The sequence below is a fragment of the Anolis carolinensis genome, unplaced genomic scaffold (assembly GCF_035594765.1).
Source record: "Anolis carolinensis isolate JA03-04 unplaced genomic scaffold, rAnoCar3.1.pri scaffold_11, whole genome shotgun sequence".
NCBI classification, from domain to species: domain Eukaryota; kingdom Metazoa; phylum Chordata; class Lepidosauria; order Squamata; family Dactyloidae; genus Anolis; species Anolis carolinensis.
In genome coordinates this window covers 799,148-825,256 of record NW_026943822.1, presented here as the reverse complement: position 1 = coordinate 825,256, position 26,109 = coordinate 799,148, and the positions used below count along the sequence as shown (strand labels likewise).

General features: G+C 43.4%; 1 protein-coding gene across 3 annotated transcripts; it reads left to right on the top strand.

Moving 5' to 3' along the window:
- Window positions 1-1,329: 1,329 nt before the first annotated feature.
- Window positions 1,330-25,887, top strand: dis3l (DIS3 like exosome 3'-5' exoribonuclease). 3 transcript variants are annotated; one of them, XM_062963443.1, is made up of 17 exons: window positions 1,330-1,493; window positions 1,698-1,851; window positions 3,735-3,863; window positions 4,954-5,089; window positions 8,096-8,266; window positions 10,876-10,954; window positions 11,090-11,269; window positions 12,276-12,445; window positions 12,541-12,702; window positions 14,782-15,029; window positions 15,868-15,960; window positions 16,593-17,129; window positions 18,523-18,677; window positions 20,042-20,208; window positions 22,562-22,707; window positions 24,158-24,332; window positions 25,338-25,887. In XM_062963443.1, the coding sequence occupies exons 1-17, from the start codon at window positions 1,361-1,363 to the stop codon at window positions 25,659-25,661; spliced, it is 3,159 nt and encodes a 1,052-aa protein (XP_062819513.1). In that variant the 5' UTR covers window positions 1,330-1,360; the 3' UTR covers window positions 25,662-25,887. The 3 variants fall into 3 exon arrangements, with proteins under 3 accessions (XP_062819513.1, XP_062819515.1, XP_062819516.1); XM_062963445.1 differs by lacking the exon at window positions 3,735-3,863; XM_062963446.1 differs by lacking the exon at window positions 1,330-1,493 and having other exon boundaries at window positions 1,728-1,862.
- Window positions 25,888-26,109: the final 222 nt, after the last annotated feature.

Sequence of the window (26,109 nt, the reverse complement as noted above, 5' to 3'; positions counted from 1 at the left end):
CCCGTGTCCTAACAGGCGCCTCAGGGGCTCAGCCCTGTCTCCGGCACTTGGGAAGAGGCCCCGCCCCCACCCCTAGCCCCGCCCTTTAAGGAGCCCTCTAAGGAGAAATATAGAGGCTCAGCCCTGTCTCGCGCTCTTGGGAAGTGGCCCCGCCCCCTTCCCTAGCCCCGCCCTTTAGTCCTAAAAGGCCGCTCAGGAGAAGTATAGAGGCTCAGCCCTGTCTCAGGCTCTTGGGAAGAGGCCCCGCCCCCACCTCTAGCCCCGCCCTTTAGTCCTAAAAGGCCTCTCAGGAGAAGTATAGAGGCTCAGCCCTGTCTCGGGCTCTTGGGAAGAGGCCCCGCCCCCTTCCCTAGCTCCACCCCCTGTGTCCTAACAGGCACCTCAAGAGAGGTATAGATAGATTCTCAGCCTTGTCTCCGGCACTTGGGAAGAGGCCCCGCCCCTCCCCTGGCCCCGCCCTGTCTCCTAATAGGTGCCATCACCGAACATCCCAAAACAAACAAGGCCGCCTTCTCATCACCGGGTCTCCAAGCTGGTGATCCTTATTCTTCAACCCTAGTACTTTTTGGGCTCTGCCTCCTAATTTATCTATGTTGTAAACGAGGGTGCGTCTACACTGTGGAATTAATGCAGTTTGACCCCACTTTAACTGCGGCCCCGCCCGTTTCCCTCCTTTGCCCCGCCCCTATATTATCCTCAGCTCCACGCTTGTTTGCTTCAATGCCTGCCCCGCCCCTTTCCCTCCTTTGCCACGCCCCTCTCTTAAAGGCGGCCCCGCCCACTTCTCGTTCTCCTTTCCAGACGTGTTTATATCCATGATGGCCCCGCCCCTTCCCTCCTTAGCCACGCCCCTCTCTTAAAGGTGGCCCCGCCCACTTCTCGTTCTCCTTTCCAGACGTGTTTATATCCATGATGGCCCCGCCCCTTCCCTCCTTAGCCACGCCCCTCTCTTAAAGGCGGCCCCGCCCACTTCTCGTTCTCCTTTCCAGACGTGTTTATATCCATGATGGCCCCGCCCCTTTCCCTCCTTAGCCACGCCCCCTCTTTTTCCGTTCGTCTTGTTTCTCTCCATGCTGACCCCGCCCCTTCCCCTCCTTAGCCACGCCCCTTCTCTTTTTCCGTTCGTCTTGTATTTCTCTCCATGCTGGCCCCGCCCCTTTCCCTCCTTAGCCCCGCCTCCTCCGAAAGGCGCCTCTGCGGCTTATAGTCCAGGCTAGGCCCCGCCCCTTCCCCGTTCTAGAAGGTGGCCACGCCCCCTCTTGCGGGACTGGCGGCCGCGAAGGCGAATAGGAGGCGGCGGGCCGAAAGGGGGCGAGGCTTCACGGCCGCGCACCGCCCCTTTTTGAGCTAGGGTGCCCGGATGTTGAGGACGGAGAAGGTGCTGCTGCTGCGGGGCCCGCAAGGCCGCCGGTCCGTGCGGGTCGTGCGCGAGCACTACTTGCGGCCCCACGTGCCCTGCGGGAGCGCGCTCTGCCGGGCGGGCTGCCCGAGAGGTGGGCGGCAGTGCGCATGCGCGGGGCCTGAGGGGGAAGAGGTGTGGCCTTTGGGAAGGGGCGGGGCCTGAGGGGAAGGGGCGGGGCCTTGGTTTTAAGTTGTCATAGAAGGCAACACAGGGTGCTCTTGAGCATGTACAGAGTTCCACTTACTATCATCATGATTAGTAAGTTTATGATGTGTTGTTTATGTTCTCTTTTCAGAGGGGAAATTGCTCTCCGATGATGCCACCCACTACGTGGTTCCGGACTGGAAGGCGGTGCAAGACTACCTGGAGATCCTGGAATTCCCCGAGATGAAGGGCCTCGTCTTCATGCAGACGGCCTGCCAGGCCCTGCAGCACCAGAGGGGACGCAGGTACCTCCCGCGTCTGCATCCGCACCAGGAATTAACCCAGTTTGACACCACTTTAACCGCCAGGGCTTACTATTAGGGAATCTTAGGAGTTAGGAAGGCTCGGTAGAAAGACAACTCCGTGATTCGGTATCATTGAGCGGTTCCAAGCGGTGTAGACGCTCCTTGAGTTTTCATTGCTCCCTTTGCAGTGATTGATAGAGAGACACTTGAACTCATGCTCTCTGTGCTAAGAAAATCTCTTCTGCAATTTCCTCCAATGGATGGCCATCTATTGGGAGTGTTTTGATGGTGTCCTCAGACTGGATGGCCTTTGGGGGTCCATTCCAGCTCTAGCATTCTGTAGCCTTATTTCTCCATAACATTTTAATGTCAATAAGTCTAGATGGCCATCTGTCGGGAAGGCTTTAATGGTGCCTTCCTGCCTGGCAGAAGGAGGTCAGACTGGATGGCCTTTGGGGGTCCCTTCCAACTCTTAAAATTCTGTGATTCTGTAGCCCTATTTCTCCCTGAACCTTCTAATGTTTATGAGGTTGGATGGCCATCTGTAGGGAGGGCTTTGATACCTGGCAGGAGGAGGTCAGACTGGGTGGCCTTTGGCGGTCCTTTCTGAGCACTGACTTGCATTCAGCAGATGATGTTCCCGCTTCAAAGTTCCTTTTTTTAGACGGACGAAAGCTTGATAGGGTTGTTGTATGTTTTCCGGGCTGCCTGGCCATGTTCCAGAAGCATTCTCTCCTGACATTTCGCCCAGGCAGGCATCCTCAGAGGTTGTGAGGTCTGTTGGAAACAAGGCCAGTGGGGTTTGTATACCTGCAGAATGATGTCCAGGGTGGAAGAAAGAAAGAACTCTTGTCTGTTTGAGGCAAGTGTGACTGTTGTCCTTGGCCACCTTGATTAGCATTGAATGGCCTTGCAGCTGCAAAGCCTGGCTGCTTCCTTCGTGGAAGGGGGGGATCCTTTGTTGGGAGGTTTTAGCTGGTCCTGATTGTTTCCTGTCTGGAATTCTTTATTTGTAAATAAAGAACAACAGTAAAGAAAGAACAATATACAGTAGAGTCTCGCTTATCCAAGCTTCTGGATTATCCAATGAATTTTTGTAGTCAATGTTTTCAATATATCGTGATATTTTGGTGCTAAATTCGTAAATACAGTAATTACAACATAACATTACTGTGTATTGAACTACTTTTTTCTGTCAAATTTGTTGTATAACATGATGTTTTGGTGCTTAATTTGTAAAATCATAACCTAATCTGATGTTTAATAGGCTTTTCCTTAATCCCTCCTTATTATCCAACATATTCGCTTATCCAATGTTCTGCCGGCCCGTTTAGCTTGGATAAGTGAGACTCTACTGTATTTCATTGTATTTATTATTATTATTACATTTATTATTTCACTGTATTATTATTACAATTATTATTTTACTTTATTATTATTAAAAGGATACATAAGCACGTTTACATTGAAGAAGATGAGAATAATGATTTAATCAGAGTTGGACAGTCTTATTTTAAATTAGTTTTATGTAAATATTCCAAAACATTGAACCTACCGATGCCTCAATTAATGTAATTTTATTGGGATCTAGTTTTATTTCTGAAATTCACCACTCTCGGCTTATACTTGAATCAATGTTTTTTGTGGTAAAATTAGGTGCCTCGGCTTATATTCGAGTCGGCTTATACTCGAGTATATACAATATACATATGTCTTTTCAAATCTTTGAAGAATGTTTTTGGGTATGAATGGGGATGTTAATTATACTTACAAAATAGTCATACTTACACAATCGTTTGCTAACGAATGAAGTTTCCTACATATTAAAGAATCGAGTTGTGTTGCTTTCCAATAAGTGCCTTTCCTTTCCTGTTCTTCTGTAGACAATACAATAAACTGCGGAATTTAGTGAGAGACGCCCGTCACGATTGCGTTATGTTTTTTAACGAATTCCAGCTGTTTTCGTATTTGCCGAGAGAGAAAGGGGAACCTTTGGAAAAGTGGCAGACCCGGTATGTATTTAATAATAATAATAATAATAATAATAATATTTTTGTATTGGTAGGAATGTTTTGGAGTGATAATATACTACTTCTTATTAAGAGAGAAAAAGCGGCATAGAAATATTATAATAAATAATGAATGAGATATACAGTATGTATATATATAAACTTCTTAAGAATCATATTACAGTAGAGTCTCACTTATCCAACATAAATGGGCCAGCAGAACATTGGATAAGCAAAAATGCTGGATAACAAGGAGGGATTAAGAAAAAAGCCTATTAAACATAAATTAAGCACCAAAACATCATGTTTTAAAACAAATTGACAGAAAAAGCAGTTCAATACACAGTAATGTTAGGTAGTAATTACTGTATTTACGAATTTAGCACCAAAACATTGCAACATTTGCTACAAAAACATTGACTACTAAAAGGCAGACTGCCTTGGATAATCCAGAACCTTGGATAAGTGAAGCTTGGATAAGTGAGACTCTACTGTGTATATATCAGCATAGAAATATAATAATATTAATAATAATAATAATAATAATAATAATAATAATAATAATAATAATTTACATATATTATATATATATACACAGACCTTTTAACATATGGAAGAATTTTTTCGTATCAGTATCAGTTTGCTGTGTCATAATAAAATAATAATAATTTACATATATTTTATGTATATACGCAGACCTTTTAACATATGGAAGAATGTTTTCGTATCGGTAGCAATGTTTTTGGGTGATACTACATCTCTTATGAAAAGAGAAAAAGTAGCATATAAATATAATAAATATAATAATAAATGATAATAATAATAATAATGCAGTGCTGATGGTCAAAAACATCACTAATGTTATTAGAAATTTGTCATCCAGATTTCAATCCAGGGATCCATAGTTTGCAGTGAGGGCTAAAAGAGCTTGCAAGATTACAACTCCCATGATTGCATTACATTCCGCCAAAGTGGTGTCAAACTGCATTAATTTTACAGTGTAGATGCAGCCGCTGCATAGCTGGAATTGCATGTCATTTTTTTAAAAAAGATGTCCCATGACAACGATGATGATGTTGTTGTTGTTTCCTAGGAGCATCTACAACGCCTGCGTGTGGTACCACAACCACCTTTCGGGACGGATGCCCATTGTCATGGTAACGGACGATGGGGATGCCATCAAGCAGCTCGGAAGCGAGACGGAAGGAGTCTTTGTGATTTCGTTCAAGGTGAAACTACAATTCTCTTGTGTGTCTGTAGTGCCCCAACGACAACAATAACAGGAAAAAAGCCCACCCTAGAGGGGCATCACTTGGGGGGGGGGGGCAGAGATGTATTTTGTGAAATTCTGATAAGGGGCTGGTTATCCTCCGGCACAATTTGTGACCATACGTATTGAAATATTGTATGAAACTAGCTGTGCCCGGCCACGTGTTGCTGTGTCTTATGGGAATCCTTAGTTGGCCAGGCGGAATAGCAGTGAATAGCCTTGCAGCCTCAAAGCCTGGCTGTTTTCTTATGTGAATCCTTGTTTGTTGAGCTGGAATAGAATGGAATAGGCTTGGTGCTTGGAAGGCTGGGTACTTGCGTTCTAGGGGAATGGAATTGCACTGAATAGCCTCGCTGCTTCAAAGCCTGGCCGCTTTCTACATAGGGGCATCCTTCCTTGGGCAGGTTGAATGGGACGGAGTAGCCTCGTGGCTTCAAAGCCTGGGTGTTTTTCACCTAGGGGAAATCCTGGTTGGCCAAGTTGAACAGCACTGAATAGCCTTGCTGCTTGCAAGCCTGGCCGCTTTCTACCTTGAGGAATCCTTGGTTGGCCAGGTCGAACAGCAATGAATACTCTCAGTGCAGCACGTACGAATGCCACCTTGATTAGCATTTAATGGCCTTGCAGTTTCAAAGCCTGGCTGTCTCCTGCCTTGGAGAATCTTTTGTTGGGAGGTGTTAGCTGGCCCTGGTTGTTTCCTTTCTGGAATTTCCCTGTTTTCAGAGTGTTGCTCTTTATTTACTGTCCTGATTTTAGAGATAGTGTTTTTTCTGTATTATTATATCACAGTAATTTTAGATATTGTATTTATAATGATATTATCTGCTTGTATTTGATTTTGCTATAAGCCGCCCCGAGTCCCCTTTAGGGGAGATGGAGGCGGGATATAAATAAACTTATTATTATTATTATTATTATTATTATTATTATTATTATTATTATTATTATATTTTGGATGACTATGTCTTTTGTGGCCAAATTTGGTGTGATTTGGTTCAGTGGTTTAGTTGTTTACTCCACAGTAAAGCGCACATTACATTTTTATATATATAGACTAGCTGTGCCCGGCCACGCGTTGCTGTGGCGAAGTATGGTGGTATGGGAAATAAAGTATTGAGGAATTGGTGGTAGTTAAGGTCAAGGGTCAAGGTTTTCCCCTGACATTAAGTCCAGTCGTGTCTGACTCTGGGGGTTGGTGCTCATCTCCATTTCTAAGCCGAAGAGCCGGCGTTGTCCGTAGACTCCTCCAAGGTCATGTGGGATGACTGCATGGAGCGGCGTTACCTTCCCGCCGGAGCAGTACCTATTGATGCACTCACATTTGCATGTTTTCGAACTTCTGGGCTGGCAGAAGCTGGAGCTAACAGTGGGGGCTCTCTCCGCTCCCCCAATTCAAACCTGTGGCCTTTCGGTCCAGAAGTTCAGCAGCTCAGCGCTTTAACACGCTGCGCCATCAGGGGATATTATTTCCTAAAGGTTGTGAATATACAATATTTCGGATTGGTTTTTTTTGTTTGTTGGAGGCAAGTATGAATGCTGCAATTAGGAAAAATGATTAGGATGTAATGGCCTTGCAGCTTTAAAGCCTGGCTGTTTCCTCCCTGAGTGAATTTTTTGTTGGGAGGTGTTAGCTGGCCCTGATTGTTTCCTTTGTGGAATTCCCCTGTTTATTTACTGTCCTGGTTTTAGAGATTATATTGTTCTGCATTATTCTATCCCAGTAATTATTTCATATTAAAGAAGAATCTCACTTATCCAACATTCGCTTATACAATGTTCTGGATTATCCAACGCAGTCTGCCTTTTCATAATCAATGTTTTTTGTAGTCAGTATTTTAAATTCATTGTGATATTTTAGTGGTAAATTTGTAAATACAGTACAGTAGAGTCTCACTTATCCAACATAAATGGGCCGGCAGAATGTTGGATAAGCGAATATGTTGGATAATAAGGAGGGATTAAGGATAAGCCTATTAAACATCAAATTAAGTTATGATTTTACAAATTAAGGACCAAAACATCATGTTAGACAACAAATTTGGAAGAAAAAGTAGTTCAATACACAGTAATTCTATGTAGAAATTACTGGATTTATGAATTTAGCACCAAAATATCACGATATATTGAAAGCATTGACTACAAAAATGCGTTGGATAATCCAGAACGTTGGATAAGCGAGTGTTGGATAAGTGAGACTCTACTGTAAATACTACATAGCATTACCGTGCATGGAACTACTTTTTCTGTCAAATTTGTTGTATAATATGATGTTTTGGTGCTTAATTTGTATAACGATTACCTAATTTGATGTTTAATTGGCTTTTCCTGAATCCCTTCTTATTATCCAACATATTCACTTATCCTGCCAACCTGTTTACGTTGGATAAGTGAGACTCTACTGTATATTGATAATCTTATATTATCTGCTCAGAACTGGATTATATGAGGCTCCTTCTTCACAGCTGTATAAAATGCCCACTGAAGTGGATTATATGGCAGTGTGGAGTCAAGATAATCCAGTGCAAAGCAGATAATATAAGATTATAAATGGGTTATATAGCTGTGTTGAAGGGCCTTGAGTCTACACTGCCATATAATCCAGTGCAAATTAGATAATCTGTGGAAGAAGCCTAAGTGAGGCCTAAATCTGCCTGTCCCCTAACTGAAACCTGGCTGTCCCTTGGTTGCTAGGCAACCAAGTGGGCAGAGATTAGCCCTCTAAACTGGCAGCAATTGGATAAAAAAATTATTGCTCTCCCTCTAATTAGGATTTTATTTTTCTTTTCTTTTTGTTGTATCAACCTTGAGGCGTGGATGATGGGTTGTGTTGTCAAATTTTGAGGTTGGGGGGCCTGTACTTTTGTTGTTTTGTGAATTGCTGTGATGCCATCACTCTTTTATATATATAGATTGGTGAAAAGAGGGGGAAGCCATAGCTCCTGTTTGTTATGCTCGGTCTCTGCAGGATTATCTGGACAACTTCTGGCCCGACCTGAAAGCGGCGCATGAGCTCCTGGAGTCGGTGCAGCAGTCGCGGCGCGAGAGCGAAGGCCAGGAGGGCGGCCGGAAGGAGTACGCGGAGCACGTCCCTCCGGAAGCCCTGGGCGCCGGGATCAAGTCCGGACGGTTCTTGCAGGTAGGCGGTCGGTCGGTCACAGGGGTCACGGGCACACAACGTTGCACCCCAAGACAGTGAGAGTAAAGTTCTTATGGGAAAATTAATCTTTGTCCAATTTGAGAGCGAGTCTTTGACTTCTTCTCACCACTTGTTTCCTGCTCCTATCTTGCATAACAAAATCTCTCCGATTAAAAGTTCCATTCTCCCCCGAGTCTGTACCATCTGGTACGGGTAACACTGGAGAGACTTTGGAATGTTTGTCAATTAGCGGATCCTGTAATATCACAATATCCGGCACCTGCAAGGCCATGGGGCCTGGAACTGAAGCAGGAATGCCCTCAAAATCCATTGCCTCATCTGTTTCTAACTCTCGATGAAACCTGGGCCATGATGGCTGAGCCACAACACACGAGGCGCCCGGCCCACGCGGGAGGCAGCCAGGCAGGCAGGCAGGCAGGCACTCGGGTGGAAGTTTCACTATGAAGCAGTAGACCCTCTGGATTGTTTTTAGGATTCATTCATCACTTTAAGTATTACACCTGCTGTATAATTATCCCTCCCTGATAACTTGATATTGCTTTGCACCTTGGCCTGGATCTTTTGACCCAAATCAGGATTTTAATATTATTGTGTATATTGACTTTTATGACTGTTTTTAACCATGTTGAAGTGTTATTGCTCGGTTTAATGTTTTATCTGATTTGTGCTGTCGTGTCTGGGCATGGCCCCATGTAAGCCGCCCCGAGTCCCTCCGGGGAGATGGGGCGGGATATAAGAATAAAATTATTATATTATTATTATTAAGTTCTCCAGGGAGGCACAGCGTGGCGTGGGGTGCGTGTCAGGCCGGCCGTGTCCCAGGACCCACGAAACAGGGTCACATTAATACAAACAGTCATATCAGTAGGATGCTGGCCTGAGTGAGCGCTCAGCCCTCACTAAGACCAGCTCATTATGAAGTACTGCATATACTCAAGTATAAACCTAGTTTTTCAGCCCCTTTTTTTAAGACTGAAAAAGCCCCCCTCGGCTTACACTCGGGTGAGGGTCCTGGTTGGCTTATATTTGGGTCAGCTTATACTCGAGAATATATGGGACATTCATTATTTTTCTCTATTATTGTTGCTACCCTGTTTCCCCGAAAATAAGACATCCCCGAAAAATAAGACCTAGTAGAAGTTTTGCTGAATTGCTAAATATAAGGCCTCCCCTGAAAGTAAGACCTAGCAAAGTTTTTGTTTGGAAGCATGCCCGCCGAACAGAACACCAGAGCATGCAGGATCCGTAAATGTCCGTACTATAGATTGTTGTACATGGAAATAATGGTAGTAAGAAGAAATTCTTGATAGGATTCACAGTTTGTCTGGTTATGCTGGTTTGTGATGACAACTATTGTACAGTATATAATAAATGTTCATTTTTTGTTCAACAATAAATGTGAATTCTTCTTCATGGAAAAATAAGACATCCCCTGAAAATAAGACCTAGCACATCTTTGGGAGCAAAAAATAATATAAGACACTGTCTTATTTTCGGGGAAACACGGTACTATTACATTTATTATTTTTCTCTATTATTGTTGCTACTATTACATTTATTTTACACTATTTTTTATTATTATTCATACATTTATTATTTCACTCTGATCCTATTATTACATTTATTATTTTACTCTATTTATTATTACATGTATTATTTTCCATTATTATTATTATTATTGTTATTACATGTATTATTTTCCTGTATTTATTATTACTATTATTACATTTATTATTTTACTCTATTATTGTTGCTACTATTACATTTATTTTACACTTATTTTTACTATTATTAATACATTTATTATTTCATTCTGATCTTATTATTATTATTAATATTATTGTTGCATTTATTATTTTACTCTATTATTATTAAAAGGATACATAAGCACGTTTACGTTGAAGATGAGAATAATGATTGGATGAGAGTTGGACAGTGTTATCTTAAATCTGAGCTTTATGTAAATATTCAAAAACATGTAACCTACTGATGCCTCAATTAATGCAATTTTATTATACTGGAGTCAATGTTTTCCCAGTTTTTTTGTGATAAAATTAGGTGCCTCGGCTTATAGTCGGGTTATAGTCGGGTATAGTTGGCTTATGCTCGAGTATATACGGTAATTTTATTACTATCCCAGCTTATACTGGAGTCATTGTTTTCCCAGTTTTGTGATAAAATTAGGTGCCTAGGCTTATAGTCGGGTTGGCTTATACTCGAGTATATATGGTAATTTTATTACTATCTCAGCTTATACTGGAGTCAATGTTTTTCCAGTTTTTTTGTGGTAAAATTAGGTGCCTCGGCTTATATTCGGGTCGGCTTATACTTGAGTATATATGGTAATTTTATTGGTATATGGGATTATACTGGAGTCAGTGTTTTCCCAGTTTTTTTGTGGTAAAATTAGGTGCCTAGGCTTATATTAGGGTCAGCTGATACTCGAGTATATACGGTACTTTTTAATGTTTTTATTTATATCTCACCCGCTCCCTATTGGTATCCACCCATCCTGTTGCATTGGTCTTCCCATTTCGTCTGTCTGTCTGTCTGTCTGTCTCAATCCACCCATCCTGTTCCACCGGCAGGGAGTCCTGAACGTGAACAAGCACCGGGCGCAAGTGGAAGCCTTTGTGCGGCTTCAGGGGTCCGGCAACAAGGAGAAAGGTATATATATATGTGTGTGTGTGTGTGTGTGTGTGTATGTATATATCACTTTGGATTTGGGTTGGTGAGCTTTGGCCCCCGACCCAGGTGACCGTGTGAGATGAGACCCTTCTTCCCGGATCTCCTTCCACCCAGACCTCACCACCGACGTCCTCATCCACGGCACCAGAGCGCGCAACAGGGCCATCCACGGAGACGTGGTCGCCGTCGAGTTGCTGCCCCGGAGCGAGTGGAAGGGCCGGACGGCCGCCCTCTGCGAGAACGAGGCCGAGGACAAGGCCGCCGGGGAGGCCGCCGGGGAGCCCATGCCCACAGGTGGGTCCGCAGGGGCCCCAAAGGCCATCCAGCCCACCCACCGTCATGCAGATGGCCATCAAGCCTCTTAGAGAATCATACTATCCAGCTTATCTATCTTATCTATTATTATTATTATTATTATTATTATTATTATTATTATTATTATTATCTGTCTTATCTAGCTATCTGTATTACCTATCATCTGTCTGCTTTATCTTATTATTATTATTATTATTATTATTATCTGTCTTATCTAGCTATCTGTATTATCTATCATCTGTCTGTTTTATCTATCTATCTATCTATCTATCTATCTATCTAATAATAATAATAATTATTATTATTATTATTATTATTATTATTTATACCCCGCTCCATCTCTTGAAGATCTATTATATCGATCTGTATCATATCTATCTATCTATCTATCTATCTATCTATCTATCTATCTAATCTACCTCTTATATATCTATCTTATTGGTCTATCTCTTCATCCATCTATCTGTCCATCATCTATCTATGCATCCATCCTATCTATTTTATCGATCTGTATCATATCTATCTATATGTATATCTCTTCATCCATCTATCTGTCCATCATCTATCTATGCATCCATCCTATCTGTTTTATCAATCTGTATCATATCTATCTCTTCATCCATCTATCTGTCCATTATCTATGAATCCATCCTATCTATTTTATCCATCTTTATCATATCTATCTATCTATCTATCTATCTATCTATCTATCTATCTATCTATCTATCTATCCATCCATCCATCCATCCATCCATCCATCTTATCTATCTATCTATCTTATCTACCTCTCAGATATCTATCTTATTGGTCTGTCTATCTATCTATTCATCCAACCATCTTTCCTTTCTATCTAGCTATTCATTGATCTATCTATCCTAACCGGCCGGCTGTTGGGAATGGTGGGAATTGGAATCCAGAACACGGGGAGGGCGGAGGTTGTCCGGTGCCCCTTTCCGTGGGCTCATCGGGGTCCTTCTTTCCGAAGGGAGGGTCGTGGGGCTCCTGCAGAAGAACTGGCGCGACTTCGTGGCCACGTTCCCTTCCCAGGAGGAGAGCCAGTCTCACGGCAAGGCCGCGCAGAAGGTCCTGGTCACGCCGTGGGATTACCGGATCCCCAAGATCCGGATCAGCACGCATCAGGCCGAGGCCCTGCAGGTAGAGCCCCTCCCCTCCCCGTCCCCGCCTGCCCCTGGCCACGCTCTGTGCCTTTTCCAAGGCTGCTCCAATGCCTTTCCGTTGCTTTGCCGAAGGACTTCCGCGTGGTCGTGCGCATCGATTCCTGGGAGTCCACGTCCCTGTATCCCAACGGGCATTTCGTGCGGGTTCTGGGGCGGATCGGAGACCTCGAGAGCGAGATCCAAACCATCCTGGTGGAAAACAGCATCTCCGTGAAGCCCTTCTCCGAAGCGCAGGTCAGCCTAGAGGCTCTTACTTGCTTTTCCGTTGGATTTGATTCACTGATTATATTACAGTTTAGGGCGATCTAATGTGTAAACAGTATCTGCTCTTGCAACATGGACCTTTCTACTGGTTACACGTATGAATAATAACACTATAACACAATTTTTGTTCCTAGGTCAGTGATGGCCAACCTATGACACGCGTGTCAGCACTGACACGCCTAGCCATTTTGCTGACGCGCTGCCGCATGCAGATTGATTGGATGACTAATGTCTTTTGTGGCCAAATTTGGTGTGATTTGGTCCAGTGGTTTTGTTGTTTACTCCATGGGAATTAGGCACATGACATTTATATACAGTAGAGTCTAACTAATCCAAGCTAAACGGGCCGGCAGAAGTTTGGATAAGCAAATATCTTGGATTATAAGGACCGATCAAGGAAAAGCCTATTAAACATCAAATTAGGTTATGATTTTACAAATTAAGCACCAAAATTTCATGTTATACAACAAATTTGACAGAAAAAGTAGTTCAATACGCAGTAATGTTATGTTGTAATTACTGTATTTATGAATTTAGCACCAAAATATCACGATATATTGGAAACATTGACTACAAAAATGGCTTGGATTATCCAGAGGCTTGGATAAGCGAGGCTTGGATTAGTGAGACTCTACTGTATATATATATAATCATTCTATTATTCTATTATTATTGTAGTATATTATTATATTATTACTATTATATTATTATATTATTATTCATTATTCATGACTACATTGAAACTAAAATAGAGAGAAATCAGCGTGGAAACTGCAAGAGGTCCCATAGATTGTTGTACATGGAAATAATGGTAGTAAATAGTTTTTGATTTATTAAATACAGTTATATATTACATTTATATAGTTTTGTTATTTAAACTATACATATTGTGAAATTATGGGGTTTTTTTCTCAAAGTGACACACCACCCAAGTCATGCTAGGTTTTTTGGTGAATTCTGACACACCAAGTGCAAAAGGTTGCCCATCATTGTCCTAGGTTATAAATGCTTTTATGGCTGCATTTAAACTATGCTTTAATATGTGGTTTTAGGCACATATTAACTGTATTGTGCCTTGCCTTGAGCCAAAAGGAAAGGCGGGCAATAAATTATTATTATTTGATACGCAACAAGATTTAGTACACCGCAAACAAGATCACTATTCGGGTTGTTGTATTGGATCACACACTTCCCAAGTGTGTAGGACTGCGTGATGTATTGACAAATAATATATGCAGATGTTATTGTCTATGGTGGAAAACAACATCTCAAGCATAATAATAATAATAATAAGCAGATAATAATAATAATAATAATAATAATAATAATAATAATAATAATAATAATAATAATGCTGCATGGGGCAAGTAATAATAAGCACAGGTCAGATAATAATAATAATAATAATAATAATAATAATAATAATAATAATAATAACCACAAGAAGCAGCACCGATCAGATGATAATAATAATTATAAACATAGGTCAGGTAATGATGATGATGATGATGATGATACTCCTTAGTTCCAGCCACACATCAAGGTCATCACAGCTTCTTGGCAATTAATATGCACAAACACTTGTGTCTGGATACTCCCTAGTTCCAGCCACACATCAAGGACATCACAGCTTCTTGGCAATCAATATGCACAAACACTTGTGTCTGGATACTCCCTAGTTCCAGCCACACATCAAGGTCATCACAGCTTCTTGGCAATCACTATGCACAAACACTTGTGTCTGGATACTCCCTAGTTCCAGCCACACATCAAGGACATCACAGCTTCTTGGCAATCAATATGCACATACATTTGTGTCTGGATACTCCCTAGTTCCAGCCACACATCAAGGTCATCACAGCTTCTTGACAATTAACTCCTTCCACACTATGGCACATTCTGGATGATACAATCAGTTGCAATACAAGCATGGCACAAATTGCATTTAAACACTATCAATACACAAATCCCACATTAACAGAGAGCGCATGGCTAGATAAGTCCATCTTGTGCGCCTTACGGCTGAGCTGGAGGGTTTGTTTCCCGCAGATGTGCGAGATGCCGCCGGTCGTCCCCGACACGCCGTGGGAAGTGTGTCCGGAGGAAGAGCGGAGGCGCACGGACCTGCGCGACACGCACTTGGTGTTCAGCATCGATCCGGAAGGCTGCGAAGACGTGGACGACGCGCTCTCAATCCGGGAACTGCCCAACGGGGACTTGGAGCTGGGCGTCCACATCGCCGACGTCACGCACTTCGTGGCCGCGGGTTCTTACACGGACATCGAGGCCAGAGCCAGGCGAGTTCCTCTGGGGACAATAATGACGTATTACGACACCACGTAACACGGGTTTTGTGCCTGGGTTATGAACGTCATTTCCTAATTGGTTCTATCATTACAGTATTTATATTCCGCCCTTCTTTCTCACCCCAAAGGGGACACCTTGCACATATAAGGCAAACATTCAATGCCATATAACATAGAACGGAGACAGACGCAGGCTCCGAGCTGGCCTCGAACTCATGACCTCTTGGTCAGTGATTTCTTGCGGTCAGGTGCCATTGGTAAAACATTTTTATCCAATTTTCTTTCAGTTCGTAGGCGTATGTATAATTTAATTTCCTTTTCCAGATTAATTCCCAGTCGTCTAACAGGATCGTTCTACCTATATCCCTCTCCCACTCTTTTATTTGTTCCTTTTCAGTGCTCCACTCCAATCAAATTTTATATTTTCTGGCAATTCTCTTTTTCTCCTTGTTTAAAATTTCATCCCATGGTGTTACTTTGTCCTCAGATCCCAGGGTCTTATCCTTATTGTAACTTTCTTCTAATTGGTAGTACTGGAGCCAGGTTAGATTTCCATATTTTAGTTTTAATTCTTCTTGTGATTTTAATTTTAATTCCCTTCCATCCTTTTTCAATATTTCTCTATAGCTGGGCCATAGAGAAATATCTGCAATGCCTTTCATGTTATTATTATTATTTTATTATGACACAGCAAACAAGATAGATATGCTGGATTTCATATCACAAAATCACAAGTCGAACACTTCCCAAGTGTCTATTATTATTATTATTATTATTATTATTATTATTATTATTATTATTATTATTATCCTTTTCCCTAATTTCTCAGGGCCACCACTTACTATCTAGCTGACCGGCGTTACGACATGCTGCCCGCCGTCCTGAGTGCCAATCTGTGCTCCCTTCTTGGGAACGTTGACAGGTGAGTCCTTGCATTTGATCTAAATCTCAAGCAAGCTAGATCTTGTGACTTTGTAGTTAATTTGTTTGGGAAATTGTTCAGGAAATTGACCATAGAAATTTCTGGAGAAATTGGCCATAGAATTGCACTGGAGGCCTGGAGGGAAAGAATAATAATAATTCGTCGTTGTCTTCCCACTTTCATCTATATATATAAAAGAGTGATGGAATCACGGCACCAGACAAAACAACAAAACTACAGGCCCTCCAACCTCGAAATTTGACAACACAACCCATCATCCACGGCTCTAGGTTGATACAACAAAAAGTTCAGTTTCCCAGCTCTCCATCATATTATCAATAAAAGTGCCAACGTTTTTACAAATCCGAATGGCGTCCAGGCACTTGATGATCCAGCTGTGTGGGAGTGAGTCAAAGGCCTTTTTGTAGTATTATTATTATTATTATTACTTGATCTGTGCTATTATTATCATTATCATCTGACCCATGCTTATTAGTAGTATCTGTCCTGACTTGCACGCAAGTTCAGCTTAAGAACAAACCTATAGAGCTGAATGTGTTTGTCACTCGGGGCTCCGTGGAAAGGGGCATTTCCGTTCCGAATGGTGACAGTCTTGTGTCTCTCTCCCCCAGGTACGCGGTGAGTGTCCTGTGGGAGCTGGACGGAGCCTCCTGTGACATCAAGCGGGTCTGCTACAAGCGGAGCATCATCCGCTCCTCCTTCCAGCTCTCCTACGAGGCGGCCCAGGCGCTGCTGGACGGGGACCGGAGTGTGGCGGAGAGCCTCCCGGAGCTGGCGGGGCTCCCGGATGGGGCGGCCAGGGCCCGGAAGGCGGAGGAGCTGTGCTGGGCGGTGGGGCGGCTGGCGGAGGTGGCGCGGCGCATGCGGGCCCGGCGGGACCTCCTGGGGGCCCTGGAGCTGGAAGGGGTGGAGGTCCGGGTGCAGCTGGACGCCCAGAAGAACATCGGGGACCTGGTCCCGCGGCAGCCGCTGGAGGCCCACGAGGTGGTGGCCGAGTGCATGATCCTGGCCAACCACTGGGTGGCCAAAGAGGTCTGCGGCCGCTTCCCCCACCGGGCCCTCCTGCGCCAGCACCCCCCACCACGGCAGGAGTTCTTCGCTGAGCTCCGCCAGTGCGCCGCCGCCAAGGGCTTCGCCATGGACACCCGGTGAGGGGCCCAGCCACGCCAGGCTGAGCTTTCCTTTCATGGCAGTTTTAAAAGACACACACATATATATAATATTATATTATATATTACTGCATATACTCAAGTATAAGCTGAGTTTTTCAGTCCTTTTTTAGGGCTTATACTTGAGTGAGGATCCTGGTTGGCTTATGTTCAGGTTGGCTTATACTCGAGTATACACGTCAGACACTTCCCAAGTGTCTCGGACTGTATGATGTATTATTATTATTATTATTAATTATTATTATTATATATTATATTTTACTGTATAAACTCCAGTATAAGCCGGGTTTTTCAGTCCTTTTTTAGGGCTGAAAAAGCCCCCTTTTGCTTATACTTGAGTGAGGATCCTGGTTGGCTTATGTTCAGGTTGGCTTATACTTGAGTATATACGTCAGACACTTCCCAAGTGTCTCGGACTGTATGATGTATTATTATTATTATTTTTATATATATATATATATATATATATATATATATATATATATATATATATATATATTAGTGTATATACTCAAGTGTAAGCCGAGTTTTTCAGTCCTTTTTTAGGGCTGAAAATGCCCCCCTCAGCTTATACTCGAGTGAGGATCCTGGTTGGCTTATATTCAGATCAGCTTATACTCGAGTATATACATCAGACACTTCCCAAGTGTCTAGGACTGTGTGATGTATTATTATTTTATTATGTCACAACAAACAAGATAGACATGCTGGATTTCGTTTCACAAAATCACAAGTCGAACACTTCCCAAGTGTCTAGGACTGTGTGATGTTTATTATTATTATTATTATTATTATTATTATTATTATTATTATTATTATGCTGGATTTCGTTTCACAAAATCACAAGTCGAACACTTCCCAAGTGTCTAGGACTGTGTGATGTTTATTATTATTATTATTATTATTATTATTATTATTATTATTATTATTATTATTTTATTATGACACAGCAAACAAGATAGATATGCTGGATTTCGTATCACAAAATCACAAGTCGAACACTTCCCAAGCGTCTAGGACTGTGTGATGTATTTTCAGATGATGCGAGCAGATTCCAGTCGGGTGGCCCTTTGCAGTTGGCAGATCATGATTTTGTCAATGTCTATTGTTCCCAAATTATTATTATTATTATTATTATTATTATTATTATTATTATTATTATTATTATTATTAAGCAGGGGCTGGATGGTTATCTGCCTGGGATGCTTTGTGCTTTACTGGAGATCCCATCTAAGTCTAGAATTCTATTATTATCATCATCATCATGTGATGATGATGATTATCTGACCTGTGCGTATGATTATTCTCAATTTACTTCTGATACGATAAATAAATAAGCCGAGTATTGGCTAAAGAAACCAAACCTTTCCAGGTCGAACAAGGCCTTGGCGGAGTCCCTGGACCGGGCAGACGACCCCTCCGACCCCCTTGTGAACCGGATCCTGAGGTCGATGGCCACCCAGGCCATGTCCAATGCCGTTTACTTTTCGACCGGCTCCTGCCCCGAAGAAGAGTTTGCTCACTACGGTACCTGCTTTCCTTTTGCTCCTTTGCCCGTCAGGACCCAGCCACACTCTGCACATGCTCAGAAAGGCAGTTGGGTTATTTGGCAGGGAAAGCCCTTCCTTCCCGTTGGCCTCTTGGTCAGTCTATCGCTCCATCCCCTCCGTTATCACCTAATTGTTTAAGTTTCAGTCTCAAGGCAAACCCCCGTGTCCTCCATTTTTTCTTCTTCTGTGAGCATGGAGAGAGTTCAGATGTCTGCTGTGAGTTACTTGAATCTAATGCTTACCTTTTTTTTGGCTAAACAACCTCGCCAAAATTAAGGTGCACATGAAATCCGTGTCAAAGCAAAAGGGGAGGCCGCTTTAGGAGCTCCTTTGAGGGATGTCGCCTCTAATTTAATTGCCGAGCTCAGCGCTGTGCAACCCTGGGATTTGTAGTTCGGTGAGGCATCTGTTAATGTGGGATTTGTGTATTGATAGTGTTTAAATGCAATTTGTGCCATGCTTGTATTGCAACTGATTGCATCATCGATTGTACCATAATGTGGAAAGAAGCTATGTTGACCTTGATGTGTGGCTGGAACTAGGGAGTATCCAGACACAAGTGTTTGTGCATAATGATTGCATCAGTTCAGTTGAGTTCGAGTCAAGTTCTGTTGGAGAACAGAGCAGTCCTGTGTTCGTCTGTCGTCTGCAAGTCTGTCTGTGTTGATTACTACTGCATACAGTAAAACTTTGTAAATAGTTTTAGCAACTTCTCTTGAGTGTCTCTTCGTTCTGCGCTCCACTGATTCCATCCAACTACTGCTGTGCTGCAAATACTCTTGACAACATCAACATCACCTTTTTGAGCTAAATTACTCATGAGATTTGTGCCGTGTGGTGATCTTAGTGCTGAGCCAAAGCAAAAGGGGAAAGGACCCCGCCACTAATTTAATTGCCATTCCCAATGCTGGGATTATGTAGTTTGGGGAGGCAGAGAAGGCTTGAGATCTTGTAAAACTACAGCCCCCAAAGCTTCCAGGAATGGAAAGGAAAACCTTGGGGTGCATCGATGCTGCACGATGAATCCGCTTTAATTGCCTTGGTGCAATGCTGGGGGTCTGGCACTTTTGCAAGGTTTTGCAAGATCTTGCAAAAGTGCCAGACCCCACAGCATTGAACCAAGGCAATTAAAGGTTTTGCAAGACCTTAAGACTTTGCTGCTGAAGGATGCAAATGCCTACCAAATGACAAATCCCAGCATCGCACAACCTTGAGCCGTGGCCATTCAATGAGAGATGAGGTCTCTCAAGAAGCAGCTCCTGGAGCTGACAGAGCTTTCTACGTCTGCGAGATGTCTTCCTAACTCGTGTTTCCTTTTGGGGGGCGTCCCCCGATCCCTAGGCCTGGCCCTGGATAAATACACGCACTTCACGTCCCCCATCCGGAGGTACGCCGACATCGTGGTCCACCGGCTGCTGTTGGAGGCAGACCCAGCGGGGCCCAAGGGCGGCGGGCCGGGCAGCACGGAGCTGGAGGAACTCTGCCGGCACATCAACAGCAGGAACCGGGTACGGCCGGCCGGCGGGCGGGCGGGGGTCCTTGGGTGGGGGCTTGGCGGAGAAGGGCAAGCAGGGCGTCCGCTCTGCGCCTCGGCAGGAGGAAAACTTCCTGAGCATTTGAACAGATAATAATAATAATAATAATAATAATAATAATAATAATAATAATAATAATAAAACTTTATTTATACCCCGCCACCATCTCCCCAATGGGGACTCGGGGCGGCTTACATGGGGCCATGCCCAAGACAATACGATATAACCATAACATAATACAATTAAATAATACATTACATAAAATAAACAGTACAACATAAGATCGAAACAGCAATATAACAAGAGCGGGCCGCATGAACACTACATTTAAAAAGTAGATTAAAAATTAAAACTCTGGGTGAGAAAGGGATCAGAATAAAAACCTCGAGGGACGGGACATCAGATAGTGAACCAGTCTAGAGGATAAATATTGGGGGGGAGTAGCATAGAACATTTATTCTCCGAAAGCACGCCGGAAGAGCCATGTTTTGACTGACTTGGGAGTGTGGTGGTCTCCTCCTTTAAAGTTTGTAAACAGGGGCTGGAAGGCCCTGTATTATTTAAAACTGAGTTGCTCGTGGGCAACGAAAGCTATGGAACTGTTAACATCAAGAGAGGAATTTTCCAGGGGAAATCACTATCACCACTGCTGTTCATCATTGCAATGGTCCCTCTGTCACTAATTCTACAGAAAACAAACCTGGGCTACAAAACAGCCAGAAATTCACCAAAAATTTCCCACTTGCTGTACATGAATGATCTAAAGCTTTATGGAAAATCAGAAACAGAAATCCAATCATTGACCAACACAGTCAGAATCTTCAGCACTGACATCTTGATTTTATATGGCTGTGTAGATGGGGCCTCATATAATCCAGTTCAAAGAATATAATGTGGATTGTCTGCTTTGATAATCAGGTTTATATGGCAGTGTAGAAGGGGTCTAATTCAACGAGCTTATTCAAGTTGTACACAAATCAGGCCAAAGGTAAACCAACTTTCAGCAGACCATTCAGGGCTTGCTATTTCTCAGTAGCATCCAAATATTATGACATTAAGAGGGAAAAGGAGCCAAGTGCCAGAATCGCTAATGCATACGTGCCTTCGTTAGTTGCGAAGTCTTCGTGTAAAATGGGTAGATCGAGTCGGATTCACTTTAAGCAGGCCTGGAAGGAGAATGGGTCATGTGTTAGGTGTTGCCGCCACTTTAAATGGCACCAATGGAAACATCTACGGAAAAGAGGATTTAAATTTTCAATAACTGGATCAATTAGAGAAAATATGTACAAAACATTCTACAGAAGCTATATAACCCCAGAGATGATAGCTAACATAGATAAATCTTTTTGAGGGGAATGCTGGAGATGTAAGATGCAGAAAGGTACAAGATTATTGGGAAACGGTGGTTTAAAAAACAAACAAAATTATTAATAAAAAGATTAAGAACAACCCAGAAATGTGTCTTTAGGGGAATTAAGTGAGAATCAGCAAAGGAGACAAAGAAATTGGCCAATATTGCTTTGCTCTTGTGAGATTAATAGCGAAATCTTAGAAGGAAGACAAAGTTACTTATAAAAGGCTGGAGAAAAATAACTATTCGGATATATTATTATGTTTATTTATACCTCGCTTTATCTCTCCCGAAGGAGACTCAAAGCAGCTTACAACTAAAAGTAGGACCACATAATTTAAAATATACAAATATGCAAACATTAAAACAGAATTAAACATAACAGTATTAAAATTCACAGCTAATATTTTTTATTACTATCCTAGAATTCAATGACAGGTCAGTTATCAGACTCGAAATGCACCAATTGTGTATTTATATGTATAGTATTATCAATGTTTATCAAAATCTGGAGGGCCATCTGTCGGGAGGGCTTGGATTGTTCCTCGCTGCAAGGCAGGAAGGGGCTGGGCTGGATGTCCTCGTGGGGTCCCTTCCAACTTCAGGAGGAGCATCCTGCTAGAGCATATTGGCTCTCGTTTTGCAATGAATTGAGACATCATCGAGTCTCAACCAACGCAACATCGTTCATGCCACGAAAACAAAGTTTACGAAGTAGAACAACTACTTTCAAAGTTAGAAATGCACAATTAAACAGGAAATAATGCTTTCAAGCCATGAACAAGAAACCTTTTCGAATTGTGTGACATCGTGGGCCTTTCTTTGCTCACCCAAGCAGTTCAGCCACTTTAACCAGATAGAAATGCCTTGATAGGAAAGAGTGTGAACTTCGTGGCTTTGAAGGTTTGCAACTCTCAGAAATGTCTTTGGGGAAACTGCACTTGGACCCGAGTTTCCTCCTTTTCTTTTGGGCAGGCCGCCCAGCATGCGCAGAAGCAGTCCACGGAGCTCTTCCAGTGCATGTATTTCAAGGACAAGGGCCCGGAGAGGGAAGAGCCGTGCACCGCGGACGGGGTGGTCTACTCCATCCGGACCAACGGCGTCCTGGTCTTCGTTCCTCGGTAAGACCCTCGCCCCTCGTTTAATGGCCACGAATCAATACTATGCAATGCTGGGATGTGTAGCCGTACCTATTGATCTACTCACATTTGCATTTTTTCGAACTGCTAGGTTGGCAGAAGCTGGGGCTAACAGCAGGAGCTCACCCCCGCTCCCCGGATTTGAACTGTCAACCTTTTGGTTTTGCAGCTTAGCAGTTTAAATAAATACTTATTATTCTTCTTATTATTATTATTGACAAAATGATATAGTATGACACAGCAAACAAGATAGATATGCTGGATTTCGTGTCACAAAATCACAAGTCGAACACGTCCCAAGTGTCTAGGACTGTGTGATGTATTATTATTATTATTATTATTATTATTATTATGACACCGCAAACAAGATAGATATGCTGGATTTCGTGTCACAAAATCACAAGTCGAACATTTCCCAAGTATCTAGGACTGTGTGATGTATTATTATTATTATTGACACCGCAAACAAGATAGATATGCTGGATTTCGTGTCACAAAATCACAAGTCGAACACGTCCCAAGTGTCTAGGACTGTGTGATGTATTATTATTATTATTATTATTATTATTATTATTATTATGACACCGCAAACAAGATAGATATGCTGGATTTCGTGTCACAAAATCACAAGTCGAACACGTCCCAAGTGTCTAGGACTGTGTGATGTATTATTATTATTATTATTATTATTATGACACCGCAAACAAGATAGATATGCTGGATTTCGTGTCACAAAATCACAAGTCGAACACGTCCCAAGTGTCTAGGACTGTGTGATGTATTATTATTATTATTATTATTATTATTATTATTATTATTATTATTATTATGACACCGCAAACAAGATAGATATGCTGGATTTCGTGTCACAAAATCACAAGTCGAACACTTCCCAAGCGTCTAGGACTGTGTGATGTATTTTTCGGATGATGCGCCCAGATCCCAGCAGGGTGGCCTTTTGCAGTTGCAAGATTGTAATTTTGTCAATGTCTGTTGTTTCCAAATGCCGGCCGAGATCCTTTTGCACGGCACCCAATGTGCCCATCACCACCCAGTTTGCCCATTTGTGAGCCAGAGCCAGGTCTTCTCCTTGTCAGTTTTTCCTTCAATTTTGTCAAGGAACTTTCCATGCCATGTTTTGTTGTGCCAGCTGCCAGCTCTAGTTTGTAGTGCGGTTTTCTTGTACTGATTCTTTGTCTGCTGTGCTTTGAGGAGTTTCTGATTGTTGACTTCAATCAAAGCAGGTTCTTCACTTTGCTTGACATATTCTGCCAGGGCATGTTCTTCTTCTTTGGCTGCTTGTTTGACTTGTAAGAGTCCTCTGCCACCAGATCTTCTAGGCAGATATTTATTATTATTATTATTATTATTATTATTATTATTATTATTATCATTATTATTATTATTATGGCCTCCTCTCTTTCTCTCGCAGGTATGGGATCAAAGGTGCGGCTTACCTGAGAAACAAGGAGGGGCTGGTCCTCTCTTGCCAGGGAGACGGGGCCTGCGAATGGAGACCGGGTTCGCTCCAGCGTTTCCCCACCAGAATCACCTCCACGCCTGCGTCCGGGGAGGGCGTGACGCTGAACCTGTTCGACCACGTGACCGTAAGTCTCAAGGCCATGTGGACTTGGATCCCTGTCTTGAGTCTCAGGCAGCATCAGATCTAATGCATGCCTCCATTTTCAAAACCGTGGAACCCCAAAAAGAATTGGCTGCCGGACATCAAGTGCAGTGGCAAAAAGGTGCCTTCTCTGTAACTTGGCCATTGCAGCCCCGCCCCCTTCCCTAGCTCCGCCCTCTGCGTCCCAACAAGCGCCTCAGGGGAGGTATAGAGGCTCAGCCCTGTCTCATCCATCTCTAGCCCCGCCCTTTAGTCCTAAAAGGGCTCTCAGGAGATGTAGAGGCTCAGCCCTGTCTCGGGCTCTTGGAAGAGGCCCCGCCCCCGCCCCTAGCCCCACCCTAGTCCTAAAAAGCCTCTCAGGAGAGGTATAGAGGCTCAGCCCTGTCTCGCGCTCTTGGGAAGAGGCCCCGCCTCCACCCGTAGCCCCACCCTAGTCCTAAAAAGCCTCTCAGGAGAGGTATAGAGGCTCAGCCCTGTCTCAAGCTCTTGGGAAGAGGCTCCGCCCCCTTCCCTAGCTCCGCCCTCTGCATCCCAACAAGCACCTCAGGGGAAGTATAGAGGCTCAGCCCTGTCTCATGCTCTTGGAAGGAGGCCCCGCCTCGTTCTCTAGCTCCGCCTTCTGTGTCCCAACAAGAGCCTCAGGAGAGGTATAGAGGCTCAGCCCTGTCTCAGGCTCTTGGAAGAGGCCCCGCCCCCTTCCCTACCTCTGCCCTGTGTCCCAACAAGAGCTTCAGGAAAGGTATAGAAGCTCAGCCCTGTCTTGGGCTCTTGGAAGAGGCCCCGCCCCCTTCCCTAGCTCCGCCGTTTAGTCCTAAAAGGCCTCTCAGGAGATGTATAGAGGCTCAGCCCTGTCTCGGGCTCTTGGGAAGAAGCCACGCCCACTCCTCTAGCTCCGCCCCCTGTGTCCTAACGGGTGCCTTAGATGCTTAGTCCTGTCTCCGTCATAACATCCCATCCTAACAGGTCTTACTGTTTCCTTCCACTTCAGGTCAAGATCTTGGTGCAGACGTCCCGCTGCCACGCCGACACTGTCCGGCTCCAGATCGCAAGCTGCAGGCCCCTCCAGGCACCGGCCGGAGACCCGCCCCAGAGCTCCCGGGTGTCCAGGACGGAGTTGGTCAGGGAAGTCACCCGGACGGCGGCGGAGGAGGCAGCAGCTCAGTTTGCGCAGGGGAAGTCCCAGGCGAAGAAGGCGGAGGAGGAGGAAGGGTGCGCAGAGTATCGCCAGACACAGGGCTCGAACCTGTACCGGCTTCTGGAGGAAATCAAAGACTTGGCTCTGATGGATGTCTCTGCAAACAGCGGGGCTTGAAACACACATTTCATACCGTTATCTCATTTGGCCAACGTTTAAACATTTTTTTAAAAAAGGCTGGGGGTGACTTGGAATGTTTTTAGCTGGCTTTGCCCTGTAATTATAATTTAAAACACCATTTTGTAAAAAATTGGAATGACAATGGGAAGTACTATAGCGTGGGTGAAGTAAAGAAAACTAAACATGTGTCTCAGGGAGCAAGTATTAAAATGAGTGAGAGGCATCAACTCTGTTGTTCTTTCAAATACAGTAGAGTCTCACTTATCCAAGCTAAACGGGCCAGCAGTAGCTTGGATAAGCAAATATCTTGGATAAGAAGGAGGGATTAAGGAAATACCTATTAAACATCAAATTAGGTTATGATTTTACAAATTAAGCACCAAAACATCATGTTATACTACAAAATTGACAGAAAAAGTAGTTCAATACACAGTAATGCTATGTA